Source organism: Aspergillus heteromorphus (genome assembly GCF_003184545.1).
Source record: "Aspergillus heteromorphus CBS 117.55 chromosome Unknown BO70scaffold_5, whole genome shotgun sequence".
Lineage (NCBI taxonomy): Eukaryota > Fungi > Ascomycota > Eurotiomycetes > Eurotiales > Aspergillaceae > Aspergillus > Aspergillus heteromorphus.
The window spans coordinates 612,817-636,151 of record NW_020290410.1 but is presented as its reverse complement, the minus strand read 5'-3'; the positions used below and the strand labels follow the sequence as shown (position 1 = coordinate 636,151).

At 50.8% G+C, this 23,335-nt stretch overlaps 6 protein-coding genes across 6 annotated transcripts; 2 read left to right on the top strand and 4 right to left on the bottom strand.

The window, feature by feature from the left end:
- Nucleotides 1-375: 375 nt before the first annotated feature.
- Nucleotides 376-1,691, bottom strand: BO70DRAFT_359764 (peroxidase). Its single transcript, XM_025542614.1, has 2 exons — nt 1,421-1,691; nt 376-1,343 (listed from the first exon to the last, which is right to left on the bottom strand). Exons 1-2 carry the CDS (start codon nt 1,528-1,530, stop codon nt 518-520), a joined length of 936 nt encoding a protein of 311 aa, XP_025401863.1. The 5' UTR covers nt 1,531-1,691; the 3' UTR covers nt 376-517.
- A 5,714-nt stretch (nt 1,692-7,405) lies between these two features.
- BO70DRAFT_377845 (MDR family MFS transporter) lies at nt 7,406-8,954 on the bottom strand. The gene has a single exon (XM_025545223.1). It carries the CDS (start codon nt 8,939-8,941, stop codon nt 7,421-7,423), a length of 1,521 nt encoding a protein of 506 aa, XP_025401862.1. The 5' UTR covers nt 8,942-8,954; the 3' UTR covers nt 7,406-7,420.
- A 589-nt stretch (nt 8,955-9,543) lies between these two features.
- Nucleotides 9,544-10,252, bottom strand: BO70DRAFT_359763 (uncharacterized protein). Its single transcript, XM_025542613.1, has one exon. It carries the CDS (start codon nt 10,191-10,193, stop codon nt 9,660-9,662), a length of 534 nt encoding a protein of 177 aa, XP_025401861.1. The 5' UTR covers nt 10,194-10,252; the 3' UTR covers nt 9,544-9,659.
- Nucleotides 10,253-13,192: 2,940 nt separating this feature from the next.
- Nucleotides 13,193-14,855, top strand: BO70DRAFT_420070 (uncharacterized protein; the record flags this gene model as incomplete). Its single annotated transcript, XM_025547511.1, has 2 exons — nt 13,193-13,736; nt 13,794-14,855. Exons 1-2 carry the CDS (start codon nt 13,677-13,679, stop codon nt 14,853-14,855), a joined length of 1,122 nt encoding a protein of 373 aa, XP_025401860.1. The 5' UTR covers nt 13,193-13,676.
- A 3,409-nt stretch (nt 14,856-18,264) lies between these two features.
- On the top strand, nt 18,265-19,013 carry BO70DRAFT_350697 (uncharacterized protein; the record flags this gene model as incomplete). The annotated part of the gene is made up of 4 exons (XM_025541708.1): nt 18,265-18,370; nt 18,426-18,537; nt 18,595-18,686; nt 18,748-19,013. The coding sequence occupies 4 exons, from the start codon at nt 18,265-18,267 to the stop codon at nt 19,011-19,013; spliced, it is 576 nt and encodes a 191-aa protein (XP_025401859.1).
- Nucleotides 19,014-20,262: 1,249 nt separating this feature from the next.
- BO70DRAFT_369219 (P-loop containing nucleoside triphosphate hydrolase protein) lies at nt 20,263-23,164 on the bottom strand (the record flags this gene model as incomplete). The annotated part of the gene is made up of 9 exons (XM_025544668.1): nt 20,263-21,120; nt 21,151-21,391; nt 21,428-21,466; nt 21,506-21,510; nt 21,547-21,627; nt 21,658-21,774; nt 21,808-22,253; nt 22,329-22,499; nt 22,579-23,164. 9 exons carry the CDS (start codon nt 23,162-23,164, stop codon nt 20,263-20,265), a joined length of 2,544 nt encoding a protein of 847 aa, XP_025401858.1.
- Between the last annotated feature and the right edge of the window lie 171 nt (nt 23,165-23,335).

Genomic DNA, 23,335 nt, shown 5'->3' with positions numbered 1-23,335 from the left:
GGATTGATTAATATCGGAATCAATCTTGACCTAGACGAATTGAATATCTATGCGCGTGTGTCTGAAATTCGTTGTCGGGAAGCTGAAGACGGCAACTGGTAAACATGTAACTCTGGACGTGTGCTCTTCCAAAGTAGATACTCCCAGGCAGTACAGCACGTAATCACAACAACTGACTAATTAACTACCCTGGCCAGTATAAATAGCATAAATAATAGCCAGGAGTACTATGCAGCTACACGCGTTGTTTGCCCAGCCAGCCAATGGCGGGCGCAGCAAAGTCAGCCTTCCCCGCATTTCAACCCCGGCCCCTTTCATCCTGCGACTTCATCTTCTCGCATCTCCTGGCATCTTTCTACTGTCTACGACGTTCTGGTTGATCGGAACAAGACTTGCTTCTATTAACCCAGTATATACGCTGGGGCCATGATCTAATCTAGGAACCCTCTATCGTGGAATCTTCCATCGTGTATCGCATCATGATCCTCCCAAATAAAACACACAAACAGACAGAAGTCTACAGCCTGGCCCGCACGGCATTCGACTTCCTCGGGGGTCCTGTCGGGGTACCACTCTTCTTCGGAGCAGAGATGTAACCCCCCTTCACGTTGTCTGTGTTGAGGATGACGTCCCTCTCATCCCGCCGAATACCCAGCTCGACCAGCTTCGCAAACACCTTCGCAAAGTGATCGAAGAACAGGTCCTTGTCCTCCGCGTACTTCTCCACCCATTTCCGGAACGACGGGTCCGTCTTGAGCGCAATGTCAGTCGGCAGCATCATCAATAGCTCGTCTCCCTCCTCCGCGTCCGGATCCCGATACACAAACTGGCTCATCCCGTTCGCCAGCTTGCGCGGCGTCCACTCCAACTTCAACAGCAACTTGAAAAACTGATTGGAGAACCGTATCGGGTTGTTCACCCACGGTCCCTCGAACCCACTGCGATCGGTATGGCACCGACCTAGATTGTGTCCGCCTGCCAACGCCACGATCTCCTGGTCGTTGAAGCCCATCCGGTTGAAGATAAAGCGCAGGTGGTCTGCGCCTTGTGCCCCATCAGGGAGACGGCCGCGCGGCGGCACCTTGGAGTCGTCGACCAGGTCCGTCCGACCGGGCTTCCACTCGATTTCGGGGCCTCCCATCTCCGTGATCGCCACCGCGCCGGCTAACGTCCACAGATCCGAGTATGTGATCCAGGGGTGCTTCTCCTTCACCGGTTCGAGGAATGCTCGTCCGTACTGAAGTCCTGCGTTCGACGGATCGCCGCCCTCGGCTTCATATCGCATCCCGGCGCCGTTGCTGCCGCCCGTGTCCGATTCTGCGTCGTAGGTACCTGCGGAGTGCCTATTCAGGGGTTAGTGGCGAACACACACACACACACACACACACACACAAACTCAACCAGTATACGATGAACTCACCATGCCAAACGAACAAACACAGGTCCTGCACTTCCATCATCATAATCGGGTTTCTTCAGTTGTGCGACGATGTCTTTGCGCACAGCGTCATAATCGCCCGGGGCGCTCATCTCGGCCGATAGTCCGTCCGGGGTAGTGGGTCGGGAACAGGGGAATGAAGAGAGAGCGAAAAAAAAAAAAAGTTCACGCTCTGCGCTGGAGGTCTTTGAAAGAGGGAATAGAAGACACCAACAACACAGTATCTGTCTAAGAGTTCAAAGGAAAGAAAAGATGATCGATCGCGGAGATATGCAGGAGTAAAGAGGCCCTTTCTTCCTTTTGTTGGCACATGAAGGGGACGGCGACCTGTGGATCCGCGGCCCGATTGATTGCCCTGATGGCAAATGCCGAGGTTGTTGTTCGCAGGCGGCGACCGGACTAGGACCAGTCTCTGACTTTCGGACTTGCGGCGTCTGGATTGCCAACTTCTCGCCCCTGCTGATTGGGCTACCGCCGCGTCACATTCTTTGGTCCTCTCTGGAAGTCTTCACATGAAGAGGCGACTCCAACAGTAGGAACTGCCAGATTGTCGACCCTGTGGCGATTGTTCCATTTCTAATGAGTCTTTCGTCTACTGGTTGTGGGTATGTGTGTGCCTGTGGCTTGGGGTTGGTTCCTGGGACTCTATTTTGATCGAACCTAAAGCCGTGACCCTCGGAATTTGGGTTCCCGAGTACGGAGAACGAACTTCATGACTTTCTCTACTACGGCGACGTCAGATTGGTTGATGCTGCGGCTGGGGTGTCTGTAAGACAAGTATACAACTGAATAGTCTACACTACACCAAGTAACGTCCATGTATAATAATACATACTGTCAATATAATAAGAATTTTAAGAGTGAGATTTCCCAGGAAGCCGAAATGCAGGACTATCGCGATAGATATTAAGATAACCATCGCCAGGATACTATAAGTGATCTTTTTTTTATGAAAAAATCAAGAGATCATGGTAGAGATGGTTGTTTGCATATTATAGAGCACCAGTCTGAGGTATCAAAGTATCTTGGTCTTTTTATTTATCTTTTTTAAAAAAGAATAGAAAAAAAGAATAAAAAAAGAATCAAAAAAAGAATCAAAAAAAGAATCAGAAAAAAGAATCAAAAAAGAATCAAAAAAAGAATCAAAAAAGAGAATAAAGTACTCCTACCTAGGTAGCTAATTCCATTCGAGAGAAGACAATTTCATTCAAGTAGAGACAAGGAATAACACTTTCAGTTAACATACCAGACTCTGCCAGTGAAATGATATTCACTGTCTTGGATAACTTCACTCGACCCATTTGCTCACGCCTATAATCGTAGGCCACCCCCCTCTTCTTCTCTATCTTCTCTTTTTATTCTTCTCTCACCCCGATTTCTTTCCTCCCCTCATCCTCTCACGCTTATATTTCTTTCGAAGCCTCTATTTTATCTTGCCCAGTCTCTTTCCACCATAACTCACTTTGGCCATCGCTCTCCCATAGTTTTCAGCCTTCCTGTCAGACGTTCCCTGGATGCCCTGAAAGAGAGAAAGAGAAAAGTTCTCTTATTGCCTCAGCAGCCTTCCTGCCAGGTTTTATTTGGTGAGTTTATTTCTGTCCTTTCTCTGCACGGCTGGGGTGTGTTAAGGCACAACAGACCCACATGCATGGTACAGCTGGGGGAATCGGCCCATTTGCGATATCTTGGCTGACACTATGTTCTCTGTGGGATTACCCATCGGATGCAGGGCACCATCTTTCGATTTATTCTCGCCAATACCTTGAAGCCTGGATCCTCTGACCAAGTTCTATTTCTTTTATGATTTATCTTCTCTCTTCGATATAGGTTCTTCTCCCACTGACCGAGGATATCAAGATAGAATTCTTTTTCGATCCGGCGCAGGCACAGGGTCGACCTATAATTAAGTTAATTAGTATGATTCGATGCCCCTGTGATATCGACTCAATGCACACTGTAGGTAGGTTATACACTAGGGGAGACCAAGAGCAGACGAAAGAGTGAAGAACATGACCTCCCGTCCCTTTATTACCTTATTCAACGAGTCGGAAACTTCTTCATTATTGACTCGAAACACTGGAATCATGACAAAACCGCGACAACAAGATAACCGTGCATCGCGCCCAGGCACTGGGGTCAGACAGTCGTTGTTCCCAATACGGAGGCCAAATTCCACGCGACCTACATTCCAACCACGGATACAGCCGATTCTACGCAAGGGAAAGAGTCGAAACTGGCCGCTTTTGGTCCGGTCATGTTTCCCTTGCTATTCGACAGCGCTTTTCTGTATCTTTCACTGCTCATCGAACTAGACTGTGCGACAGTATAATGATCTAGCCGGTCTCTGCTTATGAACATGCCGGTTTCAGGCCCAACAGAATTAGCAAGCGTTTATCCTGATATAAACGAGACTGAGACTGTATTTGCATTGAGTGCAGACGATGGATTCTCCACTGCACTCCATTTCAACTGGGCCTTTATGACTCGCTCATATATGCAAAAAGGCTGGGAGATTTTAGGCTTTGCAACTGACGATAGTCGAGGAAAGTCGCGCCACCATCCCCAATGTTGAATTTTCATGAACGATGGAGGCAATTCCAGATCGAGGAATGAGTTTGATATCCTCGAGATTAACGACGCATTTGCATACATGGTAATATGGGGTCCTATGTTTGTTGGAAACATAGACAGCGGCTAATGTATGCGTAGTGCATAGTTTTGACTCTGATGGGGCCAGGAACACGCCAGTGATTGGAAAGGCATCACCAAACGCAGTGTTCGTCTTGCTATTATACGATATCGACCTCAGAAGGCCCAGGCAAAGGAAATGAGACGGCAAGGCTAGGAAAGGGTCCTTTCTTCGGGTGACCTGCCAGTTGTCGCACGTCCGCAGCTGCCTGGTCATGTCTCACTGTTCGTTTATTATACAACTTCCTGCGAGTCAGTTGTTTTACGAATACGCCATTAGTCATGTCTGAGGGCGAAGAATGTATTATAGCGAACAGCAGCGTCCATTTACCAATATTCTGGATGATGACTAAAGTTCAAGACCTACTACGAGTATTGTCGCTCTCAAGCCTATCTGGAAAATCCAGCAGACCGGCGAGAAGAATACTTTGTACCACTGCCGGCCTTAGGGCCCAAATCGCAGCTCATCATGCATTAGGGCCCTGCACGGTTGATCTGAATAATAGCTTGGTCATCTTATCTTATGTGAGCTTCTAAGAAATAGTGGATCTCTGGACCCCATCATCCCCGTCAACAGAGTTGATTCGCCGAGAGGCTGTCCTGGTGACTTGGACTAGGGCCAAAATGATCGGAGGATTTTGGCCCAGGGGTTAAGACATCCGAGCGACCCAATAATCGTCTATCCTGCATACTCATCCCATGTTTTGATCTAATGCGCCTTCATGCAATAATAGGGACAGGGATGGGATATCGCTGTCCCAGTCCCGGTTCTATTTATCCGGAAGATAGATGGATTTTCGCCTGCTCGGCTAAGCGAATAGCCAGCTTCTAATATCATCGCGGTATTTCATATGTTGATTTTATCTTTTTCCCGGCTCTATATAGCGCAATACGTGAAGCTATCGGTCTTGGTTCGGGCTGCAATATGGATGAGGAAAATGTGGTATTGCGCGTTGACGGGTCAATTTGCATGCGATGGATTAATTACCCTATGGCTGATGACGATATCATTGCCCAGAGACTAACTACCTGAGACAGCCGATTACGATACTATCCTCCTTGATAGGGACGAATCTGATATGCAGGTCTTAGATGACGAGCTTTCCGTTATACTCTTCTACCGGGTACGAGGATGTTCCGGTTTATCTATATCAGTATACACCCGAGCGACTGTCTGCTACTTATATAAGTTAAGATATAGGAAAGAACCGTTTCCCTGCTCTTTTTGATACATGTTCACCTCATCAGCCTATCCGTCTGACCTTTGTCTTGGACCTGGGATGCTTGTGTCTAGAAACAAGACAAGCGACCCGATAGGATTCTACAGAATCATGCGGACATATCTATTGAAAACCCGGGTGAAAAACTTACTGTCACTGCTCCATATCCGGGGCATGAGATCCAAGTAGACCCTGAGAAACAGGCATCGAATGCTCAACATATATCCCCGCAGCAATTGACAGCGACGGCCAATTCCATCCAAGGGGGAAAAGCCTTGCGATACACCTTTCTTTCCGTGTCATTTTGAACTCAGATAAAGCGGCTCACTTGACTTCCACCACGGACAAAAGCTGCGAGATACTCGGATTTTGGCGAATGAATGACAGAAGCCGTGATAATTTTCTTCCACGTACTGGGGCACTTGGCAACTAACAGCCATTTGAGCGACACAACACAGCTATCGTGCCTTGGTGAAAGGATCCAACCATATAACTATGCCCATCCTTGCGTCTTAATGCAATGTGCGCAAGCCGAAAATATTATCGTTCCCCGTAATCTGGATAATACCTCAGCCGTCTAGTTTGAGGTCGCTAGAAGCAGCTGCTCCGACTGCCACTAACTTAACTACTATTCTCCCGCTTTGTTTGCTGCTCCTCCATCGGACTGGTCACATCGCTCTTGCTGCAGTGCACCTTGCCAGAAGCGGTGTTACGGGGTAAATGAACTAGTTGTGCGACGGCAGTTTTGGTGCGACTATGACTCGATGCAGGCAGCGCAAGACGACGTCTATCTTAAAGTCTTTTGACGAAAGTGTCTTCGGGCTTCGTCGGTCCCAAGGGGAGTCTGTCCAAGGTGCTTTAATCCCCTACAGTCGAAAATGCCCCCCCCCCCCCCCCCCCCCACATGGGAATATACCAAAGACAAAATTGACCGTTCATCGTTCCTGTGCTCGCTGAGTCCAAGACACCCTTGTGGAAATGCAGAGTGGGGAAATGGGACACCCAATAACTATTGACTATCTACTCAGTACTTCTCGGAGGACCACTAGGGCCAATGCAGTCTGCCCCTTGCGCCATATATGCATCTGCTCTCCTTGATATCGGCGTAGGCGAGAGCTATATTCAGCTGGAGCGTCGCTGATGATGATATTTCGTCCTCAGCCTGCGGAAAGTGCGAAAAAGAACCTGCTGTTCATGATCTAATCGGTGCTGTGCAGACCGCTGTTCTAATATACTCGAGGCCCACGCGACGCTTGCTAGGATCACTATATAGTAAAAAGATACATCGACTAACTATGCAAATGACGTTATTTCATGGCGCAGCCATACAGAGAGCCAAGTTATTTACTATACACCTACCTCTCGAAAAAATTAGAAGGTCTTGTCATCCCGGATTCAATCAATCGGTCGTGCCTGGAGATATACCACTCTTCAAGGATGCCACTCGGGTTTATTTTTAAGAAGAAGAGGTGCACGTCTTCAATCACCTCTATCTACGCGATTGCAGCTGCCCCCATTATTAGTATCACTGCTCTCTAAGGTGGCCACCCATTCCGGCAGCAGACCAGCCGGGATTGGGTCGGTAATTAACTAGTTATGGCAGGATGTTCTTCTACTCACCACCTGCTACCGTGCGGGGTCGTCAACCTCTGGTGATTATCGCAGGACACGACATCGTCGCTGATTATACTGCATGTGGATATATATACTTGTCCTGTCTGTTGGAATGGATCGAGACGATAGAAGCTTGGGATAGAAACGTAGGAATGGTCTATAGAAGAGCCGACAGAGACTGGGTGCCAGGGTGGGGAAGGAAGCGGGGGCAGATATTCTAACCGTCAGGTTCTAGAAGCGAAGGATTCATGATACGATCGCTGGATTCTAATGTTCTCGGATTTCATGATTTCATTACGGTAGTGGTAGTAGTTATAGCATTTGAAGGCGTAAAGATCGTATTATTGACTTGAATTGAAAAATGGTTATATATGAATGATACAAGGCGGGCGTGGTTCTATCTGTCTATTGGTTAATTTAATTCTATATGCGTTTCGTTATATCCAACAACTGGCGACCTTCACTCGGTCACCTCCTCCGACAATGTCTTTTCCTCGTTGGCTCTCGGTCGACTCTTAATCAGATAAACCAAGCTGGTGGCAAGACCCAGCACCCCGAGTCCGATACCCATATACAACGCGCCACGATACCCTTTCAGCCTGTCGTGGAAGGTCTTCCCACCATTGTTGACATGGGCCTCGACCGTGCCCGCGAATCCCAGACCCAGAGAGATACTATAGTTCACGACGGTGGTGACCAACGACGCCGCGACACCCTGATGACGACGCCCCACCGCGTTCGACAAGACGACCGTGGCAGCAGGGAACGACATGTCCATTCCCCAGGGGATGATTATCAGCGTGACAAACGTCAACGCCCAGTATGTCTGATGAACCGGATCGATGGCCGAGAGGACATTGCCGATGGTGAAGGCCATCATGGCCATCAACATGATCCATCCGGGTCGGATCTTGCCCAAGAGGATGCCTGTCGTGAAGGAGGCGATCAGACCCGCGACTGTCGGCGGGGCAAACTCCGCTGCAGCCACCAGCGGCGACTTCATCCGGATGTCTTCGAGGAACCGCCAGAAGTAGTAGATCCAGATGCCGAAGCTGGCCCAGCCGCACGCCACGCACGCCAGAATGAAGGATACGTCGATGTTGAGCGTCTCGAACGGGATGAGCGGGTTGGAGGCGTACTTGATCTCCCACACGAAGAACCCCGCCAGGATCAGCGTCCCGATGATCAGGAGCACGTATACATATGGTACGTGCCATCCCACCACGGGCGCCTGGTTCCAGGCGATGTTCACCAGCACTAGTCCTGTGATTCCCAGGGTGGCACCGATGATATCCGTCTCCCAGAGCAGCTCCCTGGCGGACATTCCCCGCGCCGGTGCGGGGGACGATGGGATAACGAGGACAGCCAGCCCAGCTAGCACCATGCAGTAGATGGCCATGGACCAGAAGATCCAGGGCCACCAGGCGAACTCGGCGAAGATGGCAGCGATGACGGCCCCGCAAACGGATCCGTTGGGCGCCGTGGCCCCAAACAGCGAGAAGACCATGAACTTCTTCTTTCCCGGGCGATACGTCGCGCCCAGCAGCGCCAGGCCGTTGGGCAGCAGCATGGCGGGTCCCAGACCCTGCAGCGTACGGGCGAAGATGAAGAGCAGCGTATTCGAATACACACTCACGCCGGCGATCATCGACCATACCGCGAACCAGACAAACCCGATGATGTACATCGATCGGTACCCGAACAGATCGCCGCATCGGCCGAAAAACAGGATGAACGTTCCCACCGTCAGCGAGTAGCCGGCGATCAGCCAGCTGGAGATGCCCGGGTTGGTGATCCCGAAGCTGTCGCTGATGATGTCCAGCGGCGCGAGAACGGTCCCCAGCGCGGCTTGGGTCATGAACTGCGACATGCAGACGACGAACACGAAGGCGAATTCATGGAGAGGGGAGAAGTTGTGCACGGTCGATCGGATGGATTCCGACCGTGACAGAGTCACGTCGAGTTCCTTGTCCCCAGCCATTTTGGGGCTGGGCTGGTCGGGGCGCGCAGGGGCGAGCTGAGGTCGGGAAATCAGATGGGGTGCTCCCGAGCTAGATTTAACGCGACGGCGACGCAGACTCGAAGAGTCAGTTCGTCAGCACGGAGTCGAGGGCGAGCAGGAAATGGCCGAAGATAAGAAGGGCCGACGGTGGTCTGTCGGACTCGGGGGGGGGATGAGGGAGGGAAGGCGATCGGTAAGCAATTCGGAAGGATTGCGCTACCATGCATAAGTAAAAAAAAGATAGTGTAAGTTAGGTGCAGGATGGCGGTTCAATAAAATCTGCACGGGCTGAGCGAATGCATCTCGCGGCGATGGATGGATGGTTGATGTCCACCAGGTGGGATTCGATGTGGGAAGGTGGGGCCGTCAGGTGGGGCTGGCAGGGCTTCCCCTATCTTTCTTACTGTGTATAGTAGATACTAGATAGATTCTCACTTCTGCTTCTACTGAATATCTACTGTGTACGGAGTAGCTGGGTCGATGTAATGCTGTCTTACGGCAGACTTACGGAAAATGTTCCGTCAGGACATCACAGCACCCGAATAGTAACCAACCCCTTCAATTCAATCCAAGCTAACCCGCGAACAGAACATACATTCCCTTAACCCTAGCTCCCATCCATCAACAACAAAAAAAAAAACAATCCACCGAAAGCAATAAGCAAATAACAGAACCATCCCATCACAATCCCACTCATTCATCCAGACATATCCATCTCCTCCCTCGCCTCCACCACCTTCAAAAACCTCATCGCCGCCGCCCTATCCATCCCAGCAACCCTCTCCAGGTGCCCCACAAAGCTCTCCATCACATCAGCCATCCGCTGGATCTGCTCCGCCATCTGGTCGTTCTCCTCCCGCAACCGTATCACCTGCGCAGACAATCTCTTCTTCTGGGCTCGGAGTTCTGCAAGCTCACCGTCACGGACGATCTCCAGCATGCGATAAACAGGCTCGACATCTTCCTTGGTCAGATGCCCGGCCTCTTCGCCCTTGGTGACATTGTTGAGGATGTTGCCGATGTCTCTGGCTAGAAACCGTATGAACGCAGCTTTGTGGGCGCCTTGGAGCTTCTCGAAGTTTTCCATGAGCTCGGCCGGCGTATGGGTGCTTGTGGGGTAGTTCCAGGCTGGGGGTGGAGGAGGAGACGAGGACGAGGGCGATTGCATGGGAGCGGACATGGGAGCCTTGCCTTTGCTTTTGCTTTTGCTTTTGCTTCTGCGAGGGCTCATGGTGGCGCTGCGTTACACTGACTGGGTTGGTTGGTTGGTTAAGTTGGTTGGGTGTTGAGCCGTTGGCTGGGTGGGTGTGACACGCGCTGTGAAATGCGGGGGATATACAGGAGATTGAGCTCGGAATTGAGTGAGCGGCTTAATATACTCCGTCTGTGTTACCTTAGAGCGGGCAGCCAGCGTCATCACATTCAGTTTTTGCTCTGCCGGCAGTATCTGGTGTATGCTTTGCCCTGAAGGAGTTCTGTAGGCGGTTGGTGCATGGTTGGTTCACTGGGGACAATATGCTTGATGTGGTTGACGGAGTTCTTCATGAGGTGCTCTAGAAGTATTCTACAAGTGTTTGAAAAATCTCCTGAGAAAACGCTTCTCAGGGAGCTTTACAGAGCGGTCTATGATCATCTCTACTCATCTCTACAAGGTCTTGATGACATGCCCTTGTGATGACTATGACCTCAGCAAAAGGATCCATGCGGTCCAGGATAGCATGTCGTTGCCTCAGGCCGCAATAGCCCACCGTATCAGGCACCGCGATAAGATAAGTAGGGCTAGCCCTCCCCCTCACGTTTGCAGTGTTTGCACCCGCGATAGCAGCAAATTCCTCCCTCGGCGTCACCGATCTCCGACCACCATCTCCCCCCCAAAACGATTTCATCCCACCCAATACACACCTTACCGGCAAAATGGGTCAAATAGAAGAGCTCCCCGATGACTACGACGAGTCCGTCGACCTCAACCAGCCGCCCCCGGCCCCCGAATCCCTCCACCCGGATAACCTCAACAATGACCCCACCTCCGCCGGAGGAGAAGAGGAACTCCCCATCCCCATCAAAGAAGAGCGTCTGAAGGATGTCGTGAACGACCCCATGGCGCCTGAGATGTCCCCTGCCATGCAGGCTGTGAGCTCGCATACCACCGACGAGTTGGCGGATATCCTGAACCGCACGCCGCTGTTCATGTCGGATATTAGCAAGGCGTATGATGAGAGTGAGTTTCCGGTAGCTGTTAGGTAGTGATTGGTGGTGTGGTGTGGAGAGACTAACAGGCTGGTGGTGTGGGTTAGAGGGCGAAAACCCCATGTTGGATGCGATCTACGCCCTCCAGAACGAGGGAACCCGCGGCGATGTGGCGCAGAACTTCCGGGAACAGGGTAACGAGGCGGCGAGGGAGAAGCGCTGGATCGATGCCAAGGAGCACTACTCGAAGGCGATTACGGTGCTGGAGGCCAAGATCGATAAGTGGGATAAGCCGGAGGACGAGAAGGAGGAGGCGAAGTTGCGGCGTGAGGTCGAGGAGGCGTGCTATATCAACCGTGCGCTGTGTAATCTGGAACTGAGTAAGTTGAGATCCGTGATATTGTGCTTACCGGGTGCGGAATGGGATGGCTGACGAAAACAGAGAACTTCCGCTCCACGACCCTCGACTGCGCGTCCGTCCTCAAGCTCAACCCCAGGAACGTCAAGGCGTACTACCGCTCCACGATGGCGTTGTTTGCCCTGGACAAGATCCCTGAGGCGGAGGACGTCGCTACTCGTGGATTGAAGCTCGATCCCAACAACAAACCCCTGCAGACGGTGGCGTCGAAGATCGCGGAACGCAAGGCCGCGCTCGAGCGCATTGCCGCGAAGAAGAAGGCCGAGGACGAGCGCACTCGGAAGGAGAAGACCCTGCTCAGTGTTGCTCTGCGCGCGAGACAGATCCGCACCCGCAAGACAGAACAGCCGCCCGAGATGGAGGACGCGACGATCCGTCTATCGCCTGACCCGCTGTCACCCGAAAGTACCCTCGAGTTCCCCGCCGTGCTACTGTACCACATGGACGCGCAGTCGGATTTCATCAAAGCGTTCTCCGAGATGCACTCGATCGAGGACCATCTGGATTATATTTTCCCGTTGCCGTGGGATCAGAAGAAGGAGTATTCGATGAACTCCGTGGAGTGCTTCATGGAGACGATCACCGGGGGTTTGATTCGTGCGGGCAAGAAGGTGCCGTTGCTGCAGATTCTGAGTGGCGGGAAGGTCGAGGTTGTGGATGAGTTGGTTAAGATCTACGTCGTGCCGACGAGCAAGAGCGCCAAGTTTATCGCTGAGATGAAGGCCAGGAAGGATAGTAGCTGAGGGATGAGCCTAGGTTTTGACATTCCTGCTCTTGGGTCTTGGGATCATCGCCGCGTGGTAGCTGGCTACTGCTCTGCTCTCTGCTCCCGCTCGGGCAAGGCATGGCGTCGGATATAGCCGTTTTCACGGTCGTCCAGAACGATCAGCCATAGCGGAACATCTGCGCGCGGACTGCCAGGTTTTGCTACCACTTCGATCCACGATCTACTCTATACCCACGAACGCTATGTAGCTAGCATACATAGCCTTGTATATACCACCAGCATTTTTGCTATCTCAGAAAGGGCGGTCATAGAACTGTCATCCAAATCCGTCTTTCATCCTTTTCTCCTATCCTCTACCATCCACTTAAATCTTCCCCGAATACTGTCGAGAACAAGATCATGACCCTGATATCTGCCAAGTTCATTATCAGGTCATCGTCTCACAGTGTTTTCTTCTACCTCCTCACCCCCATCTCAACCAACCTGCTGTGTATACGCAGACTCAAGTGTAGTTGCTCAACTAGTCGATTATCAATCTACCCTGCCGCATCTTTACATCAACCTCAATCTTCACATCGACCAGAACGTCATGGACAAAAATCACCAACCCCATGACGTCCATGCCATCATAACCTAAAAAAAAAAAAATCGACTTACGAACCAATAGATTCCATGATGATTTAGATAAGACCGCATCGCTCCCTCGAACCGCGGTTCACCCCCACCCCCCCTGCATCATGTCATGCCATGCCATCCCGTGCCCTAATCTCTATACAGCTGATGGGTCGATGACACCAAAACGACTCATTCCAGACCTTCTCGGTTCTTCTCGAAGCAAAGGATAATAACTTCGTCGTCGTTGGGGGGGGGGGAAAGGGGACTTTTTTATCTTTTTCATCTCCCTCCTCGATTCTCTTGGTTTTGTCTTATTGCTGGTTGCTGTGGCACAATACAACTCAACTTGATGTTGCTTCATCGAGTACGATCGCTGTTGGCATCAAGTACTTGGTGTTGGCTGTTCGTTCTTTAAATTCCAAATTCGCCTTTGTGGTCTCCTCTCTTTGGGAGGGCTTCTTGCTATCGATCGGTTGGGTCGAGTTACTGTCGTTGAATACCCCTCGCTGCTGCTGAGGTCCTCGTGACTTCGATACTCTGCCTTCTCTTCTGCTCTTGATAAGAGTTTTATATACATCGATCTGTAGAAAGATCGGTATACTTATTTTGTCGACTCGACACTCCTTCCTTCGAGACTCCTCTTTTGACACTCCTTTCGACACTCGTTTCGACACTCCTTGTCTCAACAGTCTCATCCAACAGACTGTTCAAAAGACGATTTATATACGTCTCTCTTTAAGAATCCATCAAGAGATTCCACATTCAAAATGACTGGCGCGACCGAGGTATCCGGAATGGCCTCCCTCCCCATGGAGCTGATTGACCAGGTATATAAGCCATCCCTCCCAACCATCCACTGATGCTCCCATACTAACTGCATCCAGATCGTCTCCATTGTCTGCCAGTCCCCCAAGAGGGTCAGCAGAAACACCCTGAAGAACCTGCGCCAAGTCGATCGCAAATTCCACGAGAGCGCCTCGCGGGTCCTCTTCTCCAACTTTGTTGTCCCCATCACAGACTTCGAAATCGACGGCCAAAATCGGCCCTTCTTCGACCTTGAGCTTCTCTGCAGGAAGAGCATCGCCCGCTACGTGCGGAATATCAACTTTGTCTGTCGCAACCCGTGGAAGGGTTCTGACGGCCAGAAAAAGCAGCTGGAACGACTCTTTCCGGTTTGTCTGACTCGACTGCCTCGCCTCCAGAGCATCGAATTTGACCCCGTAAATGCCACCACTCCAGAGCAGGAGCTCATGACCCGGGATATCATCGACGTCCTCTGCAAAGGCCTGTACCATCATGTCCAGGCACAACCGGGTTCCTCCCGTTTCAAAGGCTTTGACATCGAGGTCGGACACATCGATCACCACGCACTATCCTGCCGTCGTGCCCCCCCCGACCGATACCTCCAAAACCTCTCGGGTTGCTTGCCGCTGCTCAAGCAGCTCAAGCTCAAACACGCCTCCCGTTCACCCTGCGAGAGAGAGGCCTCTCGCATTTTCGACCTTCTTCATTCCGGCCAAGCTCTCACCTCTGTCGAACTCTGCGGTCTCGCCGATATCGAGACCGAGGGCGCCTGCGCGGGGTTCATCCACCCGGGCGCCCCGCTCCACGACCTCACCCTCGCGGACGTCCATACCTCCGCCCAGCGTCTGATCGCGCTGAAAGAGTTCGCCGGAACTCTACAGCATGTCGTGTTTTGGGGGGTCGATCTGTCGTCCGGGACGTGGGCGGAGGTGTTTGACGCCCTGCGGGGGTGTCACAACCTCCGTCGATTGGAGGTCCAGGGATGTGGGTATACTCTTCGGGGGGATAATGCCCATTTGAGGGATTTTGACGTACAGGCGAATGTCAGGTCCAGCAATGGTCGTGATTTCGGATACCTGTCTGAATGCATGGAACTTGCGCGGAGGAATCGGGAAGTTTTGGGGGATGTCACTTTTGTCTAGAGATGTTTGGTTGTTTTTGTTTTGTGCCCTGTTTGGTGTCTTGGTGTTGGGTCTTGGTAATGGCCTGGTTGGAGGAGTATGACTTTTCAGTATGTATTTGGATTTTGGAGATGGCTCAGGGAGCATCTCACCAGACTTGTCTGCCATCAATAGACGTGGATGAGCGTCTGCAGCCTACTGGATAGGCTGCCAAAAACCAATCGAGTGATCTGAAGTAGCTGTAGGTGCTGAACTGTAGGATGTACTGGGAATGAAAGGGATGAAAGGGTCTGGCCTGCCGGGGTTTGTCTCCTGCGTCAATGGCACAGCTTCTGCATTCCCCCCCAGGAACAATAGGAATTCATTCACAGCATACTGGGCTGTCAATAGCGTATTCGTATTCATTCCAGCCAGCGTGAAAGGGACTTCAATGCCGCACATCATTTCCACCCCCTCATTCCCCTTCATCCGTGAATCCGTTTGCTGCACGCACAAAGCCAGATTTATCAGGCTGCTAGTTTCGAAGGGGTATATAAACCCCCCTTCTTCTCTTCTCCCTTCTCCTCCTTCTTTCCTTCCTCCACCACTCCCATCAAATCAAGACCATCCCATCTCATCTCGCATCTCGTCTCCTACCATCTTTTATATATTATATATCTAAACTCCCAAGCTTACCGAGTACACCTTCCAGCCGTACTCCCCCTCTACCTCGTTCTAAAACCGACCCGGAAACGCTTCGACCCCCCGGCCTCTTCCCACGGGCCTCCCAGCCAGTCCTTCCCCATCAGTTCAACAGAGACACGAAATTATAATCGACCAACACGCGGTCGGCATACTTCCAGTACCGCCAGCAAGTCATCACACTTTATCCTCTCGCAGATGGTCGCCCGCGGTTGATGTCTCGCTCCGCCCCTGAGTCCTCGATCTCATTGCCATGGATCAACTTGGGATCTTCGCCTCAAACGGTCTCGAAATCTTTTTCGGTCTCACCTTTGTCTTGGGTTGGAAATTGTATAGACAGAGAAAGTCTACGGCTTGAAAATGTTGCATGGAACCTCGGGGAACGCATCTTCAAAAAAGGCTAGGTCTGTGGTTTGGGGATGAGGGGATACACCAGCTGGGCAGTGAGTGGACTGCCGTTCATATTCGGCAACAAGGATAGCCATCAGGCTGCTTGGCAATCGGACCTGGATTGCTGTGATGGATTTACTATCTATGTAAAGAAATATGGGTGTTGGATTGGATAACACAGTCGGCACTGTTGGCAGCATCGCAGTGCACCTATCGCTGGTGGGGAGAATCAGCACTGCCCACATTGATGGACGAAAACTTTCTGCACGTCGTCATCGCGCATGTTTACTCGTCTTCAGCCTACGCTGCAGCTGTTACTATGCAGCCCAATATTCTGAAAACGCAGACCTCTCCGGTGATCTGGGTTTCTTTGGGACAAGCTCTATGTCCTCGCATGCCACTCGCCCGCACGGTGGCTGGGACGGTGCCTCGCTGATTGCCTCTGACGAAGTTACCCAACTTTTGAGGTCTTGCTTTCAAGCATCGACTATACCTACTGGCCATGCTTCTTCGGTTACGGGTGCGACCATGGTATAATCCGGTCCTAGGAGGATCTATCGAAATGTCCATCGATGGTGTGGCATATGGCCCTGGTATCGCTGCAATGCGTCGCGCCACGCGTTCTCGAAACGTTGTCTCGACATATATACTATACTCCTGAAACTTCATACTGCTCCTAGAGAAGCTTCTTGCCGATTTCCCTCGGTGCTGTCGATGAGTCGGACGCAACATGGTATAATATCGTTGGCGGATGACGGGAGTCAACCGTTCTGTGCAATAGTTCGAGAGAACTGCTATACAACACGGTCGCGCAGTCTTCTAATAATTGCAATGGGAATATTCGACGACTATATAACCCATTGCCATACCAAAAATGAAACGGACGATATTTTTCACCAATTATGACCCCTAAGCGGTGCACCGCGACTGAGGACAAACAAATGAATTCTTTCGCCTCAACAAATGGCTCCCTGGCAAATAAAGCCCCATTTCGAAAGAGAGATACCTCGTAACTTATTCACTGCCGAAAGTTATCTCTTTGAGTTCCTGCATCACAGACGCCTCGCTGGTGTCAACCCCAAGATGTTTGTGGGGCTATGTGGGGGAAAAAGTGGGATCTGCCAGTCACTTTCAAACGGTGTGAGCTTTTCGATCATCAAACCATACAAGTGCCGCTTCTGTGATGCTGCGTCAGCAGTATATCACATACTGCGAATTATCATGGGGAGAAGAACAGTGTTTGGTGGATGACGGTTTCAACTATTAATTCAATCGTCCGGGCTTTTCTTTTTAGAAAGGCTTTCAAATGTCAGAGGACATTGATTGTATTGAGACCATCGGGGGTACCTTGGCATGGAGTCTTTTATTATCCCTATTCCCTCTCAGAAGAAATCCTAGGCAATTCTAGCCCTGTGAGATGCTCGTCAGTCATGTGAAGCAAAGAACCACAGAAAAGGAGTATTTGGCAATAATGTGCTTCAAGGAATGGACGAATTCTCGATACTTCCCGGATCTATAGCGCGCTCGCTGCTGATGGCTCGCTTCGGCGGTAAGCACAATACTGGGATTCTCAGGGCGGAATTTGCCAGAATTGTCTGTGATGAAGGACACTGCGCAAAGACGATTGTCCACAGACGTCATCAGGCAATCGTCTTCGTTGCTCTCTAGACAGACTTTGAAATAAGTATGCACTCTTGCCAGACAGTCAGGGTCTTATCCTGCCAAGTGACTTTATTAGGATGCCCACCCACTACTGGGATGAGCAGATTTCAGCAAAATATGGAAGTCTAATTTTCGTCGGATGTGATACACGGCAGGCCTGTTATACAAGAATCAACGGCGGCAAAGAAACTTGTTTATCCTGACCGTCGCACCACATGAAGCCGCCATGAAGAATATTGCCAGCATCTGAAGCCTATCATAAAGGGCTCTCGCAGTTTATTCAACGGCCAGCTAACTGCTATTACCACATCTGTGTTCATATTTACTGGGGATCTGCCCCAGCAGTCAAAGAACAGTGGCGTACAGAGCTATAACGCAACATTCGACCGCCCTTCCTGTTATTTCCCATAGACGTGACTACGCAATCTCCCGACTGGTCTTAGGTCACCAAGCCGCTATCATTTCGACGTACAGCACCTCCAAACTCCTGCGGTGCTTCGAGCATCCGAGCAAAGCGTTAATGCAGTTGGGACAGATATGCCTGCCAGAGTTGCGTCCCCAGGTCAACCTGAGATTCCGCCTGACATTCCCCGGTGTCGATGACTTTTATCGATGTTGGGCTATGCCGCCGTGTACGAAGACGAAGCTACTCGGGCGCCAGCCGACTTCCTGGAGACAGAACCAGTTGTGTTTAAACATGGCTGACCCTGGCCCCGGCCACTTCACGGCTCCTGGCAGCGCTGTGTTCGTTACCAATGCTATCGAGAATGCTTCGAACCCCTCGGATTACGGATTCCATCACGGTTTGTTTACAGTTTAATCTTCCTTTGTGCTTGGTTCAAACACTAATGAGTACAGGACCGATCTCTACCACTGTCCCGATCCCTGACGACGAGGACGATATCAACACTGTTGCCGAAACTGGCTGGGACGCGGACCAGATGGTGTTGAGTCGCTTTCACAGCGGCATGTACGTATAATCAGTGTTTACGCGTTGTTTACGCGCAGTTTAAACTAACAATGATAGCTGTTGGATCGAAGTTAACCCGGGCGAGATGTGTGGGATGGTCTTTGATCGCGCTCCGTCGCTGTACAGACACATCAGAGAAGGGCATCATGGTAAGTCTATAGTACAATCTCCCATGCTACAAGGTTGATGCTGAGTTTAAACCGCAATTAGTTGATCTTCGTACTCAGACGACCGGCAACATCCGCCTCGCCGAGAGGGTCGCTGGCCAGAACGCGCTCCGCCTTTATATTCGCGATCAGCACTGGCGTTTTGCGCACTTTGTGCACGAGCACGATGACGATCTAGCGGTCAATCGCCGATATATCGGCTTTCTGGGACTTTTTCTTGACTTGTCTTTTGCTGAACGCCGACTCCGCTCGGGTGACGTACTATTCGTCAACTTCACACCCGACGATGCATACACTGTGGATGGCTGAGCGGCGTCTGGTTCCTTACAGCTACCCCCGTCTGGAAACATCTTCTCCATATTGTCGGCTACCTCTGCTGATGATGCACCCCCAGACACAGAAGGGTAGCTTGACAGTCTTAAAGGACTTGTCTACTGTCCCCGTGGTTATTCTCTGTCATCTGGGACTTATTCTAGACTTGAATAGCGTCACAACTCTTCTGTTCTCCGGATCTTCTATCGATTGGGGATAACGATTGCCTCGACAGCGAAGCCATCTACCACAGATGAGATGATAGATAAGACAGACATCCCAGTCGACCTGCTAATGGGCATGATTTTCGTGACATCAATGTGGCCAAGTGTTACAACCCTTGGATATTATCCGGGTTGGCCCTTTGGAAGCTACACTCGCGGGACAGGCAGTTTGTCTCACGCTCCTAGGCACCGGTAATGTTTCCTAAACAGAAGCTGCGCAGGCCAAACAGGTTATCTGCAACGCGATGCTCATGGACACTGGGGATTCCTGCTTGGGTAGAAGCAACACTCCTGTATCGGTGATAGCCCTTGTGAAACTCTGAATATTCCTGCCCGATATGTTGACAGATATTGGCCACGATAGACATCTGCATCCATTCTGGGAAACGCATCAAATCCGGCTTTGACCTCCGGTGGTCTTCACGATTTCTTGACACGGATGACTGGGGCCAGGGCTTTAATCTGGCCATGTGCGAGGCTGTTTGCTGTCTCGTGCGATCTCGTGCCACTGTTTTCTACATAGTAAGCAGTGCCATGCAATGAATGGTTCATCAGTTGAGAAGAGCCACGAGAGTTTAGATCAGCACCGCCAACTTTACAAAGATTCAGAGTCCTCTAGTCACCTGCTTAATGTGAGTCGGCAATGACGGAACCAGGAACAACGCACAAGGCTTACAAGAGAAGAGTTGCCCGTGCCAGTTTCATAGATATGACTTACTTGAATTTGTTTTCCCTTTCATGTGCAAGCGGGCTTTTACTGAACGCATTATAACACAATAAATTTGTGATGATTTATGCAATTAGGCAATGCCAGTCAAATCAAAGACAAGATAGTCAGTACATATGCAATATAAACACAGCCATCACTATGATATGACAGCACAAAACATCATAGTATCCAATTATACCCACATCTGACAAACAAGCCTAACTCAAAAGCCCGCCCTGCATGAGGCTCAGCATTAACAAAATCCCCTGCTATCTCTAACACCCCTAAGCCTATACGGGCTATAGCCAACCACCTATTCAACGGCGTAAGATTCCCGACCAAAAAGAGCTCTCAGCACCGATCCTTTACGCTGTAGCAACTCATAGACATTCCCCACCTCCGCAACGCGGCCCTGATCCAAAACAACCACGGCGTCCGCATCAGCAATAGTTTCCAGCCGATGCGCCACAACAAGAACAGTATATCCTCTGAACTCCTCACGCAGGACCTGTTGTATCAGGCCATCTGTCTCCAGATCGATACTACTCGTTGCCTCATCGAGCAGAATGACCTTCCCGCGCGACCGACGAAGCAGAAGCGCGCGCGCGAGAGAGAAAAGCTGCAACTGGCCCTGCGATAGAGGCCACTGGTTCATCGGCACGTCGAGGAAGAATGTCGGTGGGAAGCCGGAATCCATTGCTCTGTTTTCGAAAAGAGTGGAGAGATGGACCTTGTGTAGCGCATCTAGGATCTCGTTGTTTGTTGCGGTTCCATTCTTGTCGAGGTTTGCGCGCACGGAGTCGCTGGGGAGAATGAATGGGTCTTGGGGGAGGGTGAGTAGTCGGGACCGGACCACGTCTTGGGAGATAGAGGTTAGGTTGAGGCCGTCGATGGTGATGGTACCCGTGGACAGCTCGAGGAGGCGCACGAAAGTTAGGAAGAGGGAGGATTTGCCGCTGCCGGTCCGGCCGCAGATGCCGATTGTCGTGCCAGGGGCCACTTTCAAGGAGATGTGGTCGAGAGGGTGGCCGGTTGTCAATGATGATGATGATGATGATTCCGTGGGCTGGGCGTAGTCTGCAACGATGTTTCTCACTTCGACCGCGCCGCTGGCGGGCCATGATGGGGGTGGTGTAACTGGTGAGCTTGGTTCTGGCTCTGGGGTCACGGTCTTTGTAAAGTTCATGATGCGGGAAATGACGCCTAGCGAAGCATCGAAGTTCGCCCATGATTGAACGGTGATCAATAGGACCATGTTGACTGTCAGGATCACGTTCATGCTTATTCCCACGTCGCCGGCCGTGAGGCTATCGCTTAGGGTGACTATGAGGGTCACGTTGAGGAGGGCCACCCCGGCGACTATCAAGTCGAGTACCAGGGCAAGCCACTGTTCGATTGAGAAGAGGGTATATGAGGGTAATTGTGCTGCGTCGACTGCTTTGCTGTTCTCGGTGGCGTAAGCGTCTTCCCATCCAAACGCATGGATGGTCGCGATTCCCTGGACGGTCTCCAGAAAGCTGCTACTTGGATGGGCATTTGCTTCCATGCTGAGCCACCGAAGCTGTCGGCTGGTGAGGAGGTATATTTTCTGAATGACATAGATGACCAGGACCAGAATAGGAAAAGTGACAAGCATGTATGTCTGAGCCATGAAAAGCAAAAAGACCTGGGCAAGAAGCTTGAAGGCTTGGCTTCCGAGAGCAGCTACTTGACCAGGTAGGCGGCGGTCGACTTGTGTCATGTCTTGGCTGAATCGCGACAGAGTAGTGCCGATATCAGTGGAGGTGATGAATGCCAATGGGGCCTTGATCACTGTCTTCAATAGCTGGTTGTGTAGATTGCGGCCAGATGTAGGCACTATGAGCAGCGAAACAGTGCTGATACTGGCGAGAGCGCACCAATGGGCAAGGGAGAGAGCAAGATAAATTGTAATATGGAGCCATACCCGGTGTCCTGCTTCTTTGTCCGCTGACCACCACCGAAGCCATGTCTGGATGAGCACAGCAAAAGTCGCGGAAGAAATCATAATGAGAAGGGTGGCGAAAACACGGTTTTTTCCAATGGCTTGAATATAGTGCCAATATATGGCTCCGTTTCCCGTTTGACGGTTCGAATCCAACGATGTCCTTGCCTTAGGCGGTTCCTCGGGTTGAAAGGGCGTGTTATTGGTTTCTTCGGAATCGTCGTCGCTTATATCAAAGACCTCAGGTGACTTCAGACTGTTGAAGTGAGCTTGGCCTTTGATTTTATCCCATGGAACCTGCTCAGCAATGCTCCCGTCATTCTCAAGCACAATAACATTGTCTGTGAAAGGAAGAAAGTTGACTAGGTCGGAGATGTCAGTAAAGATACCGGTCAAGTGTTTTGCAATCTACATACCTGTGTGTGTGCTCAGGATAACAGTTTTGCCGAGTTCACGAAACAGACCAGCTGGACCTAGCAACCGATTGCCGATGCGTCCAGCAGTTCGAGCATCAAGTGCGCTAAACACATCATCAAGAACAAGAATGTCTAGCCCAGAATATATAGCTCGGGCGAGTGCCTTGGATACTTGTTAGAAAAGCAGAACGGCAACAGGTACTCTGAGACCTTACCACTCGTTATCTTTGGCCCCCTGAAAGAGCTGTACCTCCATTGCCGATAATCGTGCGGTCTCCCGCAGGCAGCTTTTGAAGGTCATATTCCAGATCGCAAGCTCTAATTACTCGTCGATACCAATCTTCGTCTATCACTTTAGAGCCAGGAGGTCCTGCAATATTATCACGAATCGTACCTTTTCCTAACCAGGATGACTGGGCACAGTATGCCATCACTCTAGAAGTCGCCAGTACTGTCCCAGTTTCGGGTTGTAGATCTCCTATGATAGACCTGAGCAATGTTGTTTTACCAGAGCCAGTGGCTCCCGTGGTGATGACAATCGAACCACTGCCAACACTAAAAGTCATTTTCTGCAGCACAGGTCTGGATCCATTTCCATAGGTGACCGTCAGATCTTCAACCGAAATAGCACAAGCTCTGTCAGACTCGATAGTCACATGCTCATCATGCTTTGGCGTACTACCTGCAAATGAAGTCTCTGCCTCACTCGCAAGGATAATGCGACCGTCTTCTTGGATAGGCTCTAACAGATAGCTTTGGATCCGATCAAACCCTGCAAGTGCTGACAAAAATGCAGGAAGGGTGAACAAGATTGAGTTTGCTGGCAGTGTAACCATCTGGACCAGTGCGAACGAAGTGAAAATCCCATCTGCATCTAGAAGAGCATTTCCAGTCCATTTGGCCCAAACGGTGTAGATGCCAAGGGTTATGGCAGGTCCAACGGCATTTAGAAAACTTGCTAAGAAATATCAGTTTCTGCCAGCTTTCGGTGGATTAAACGGTTGAGT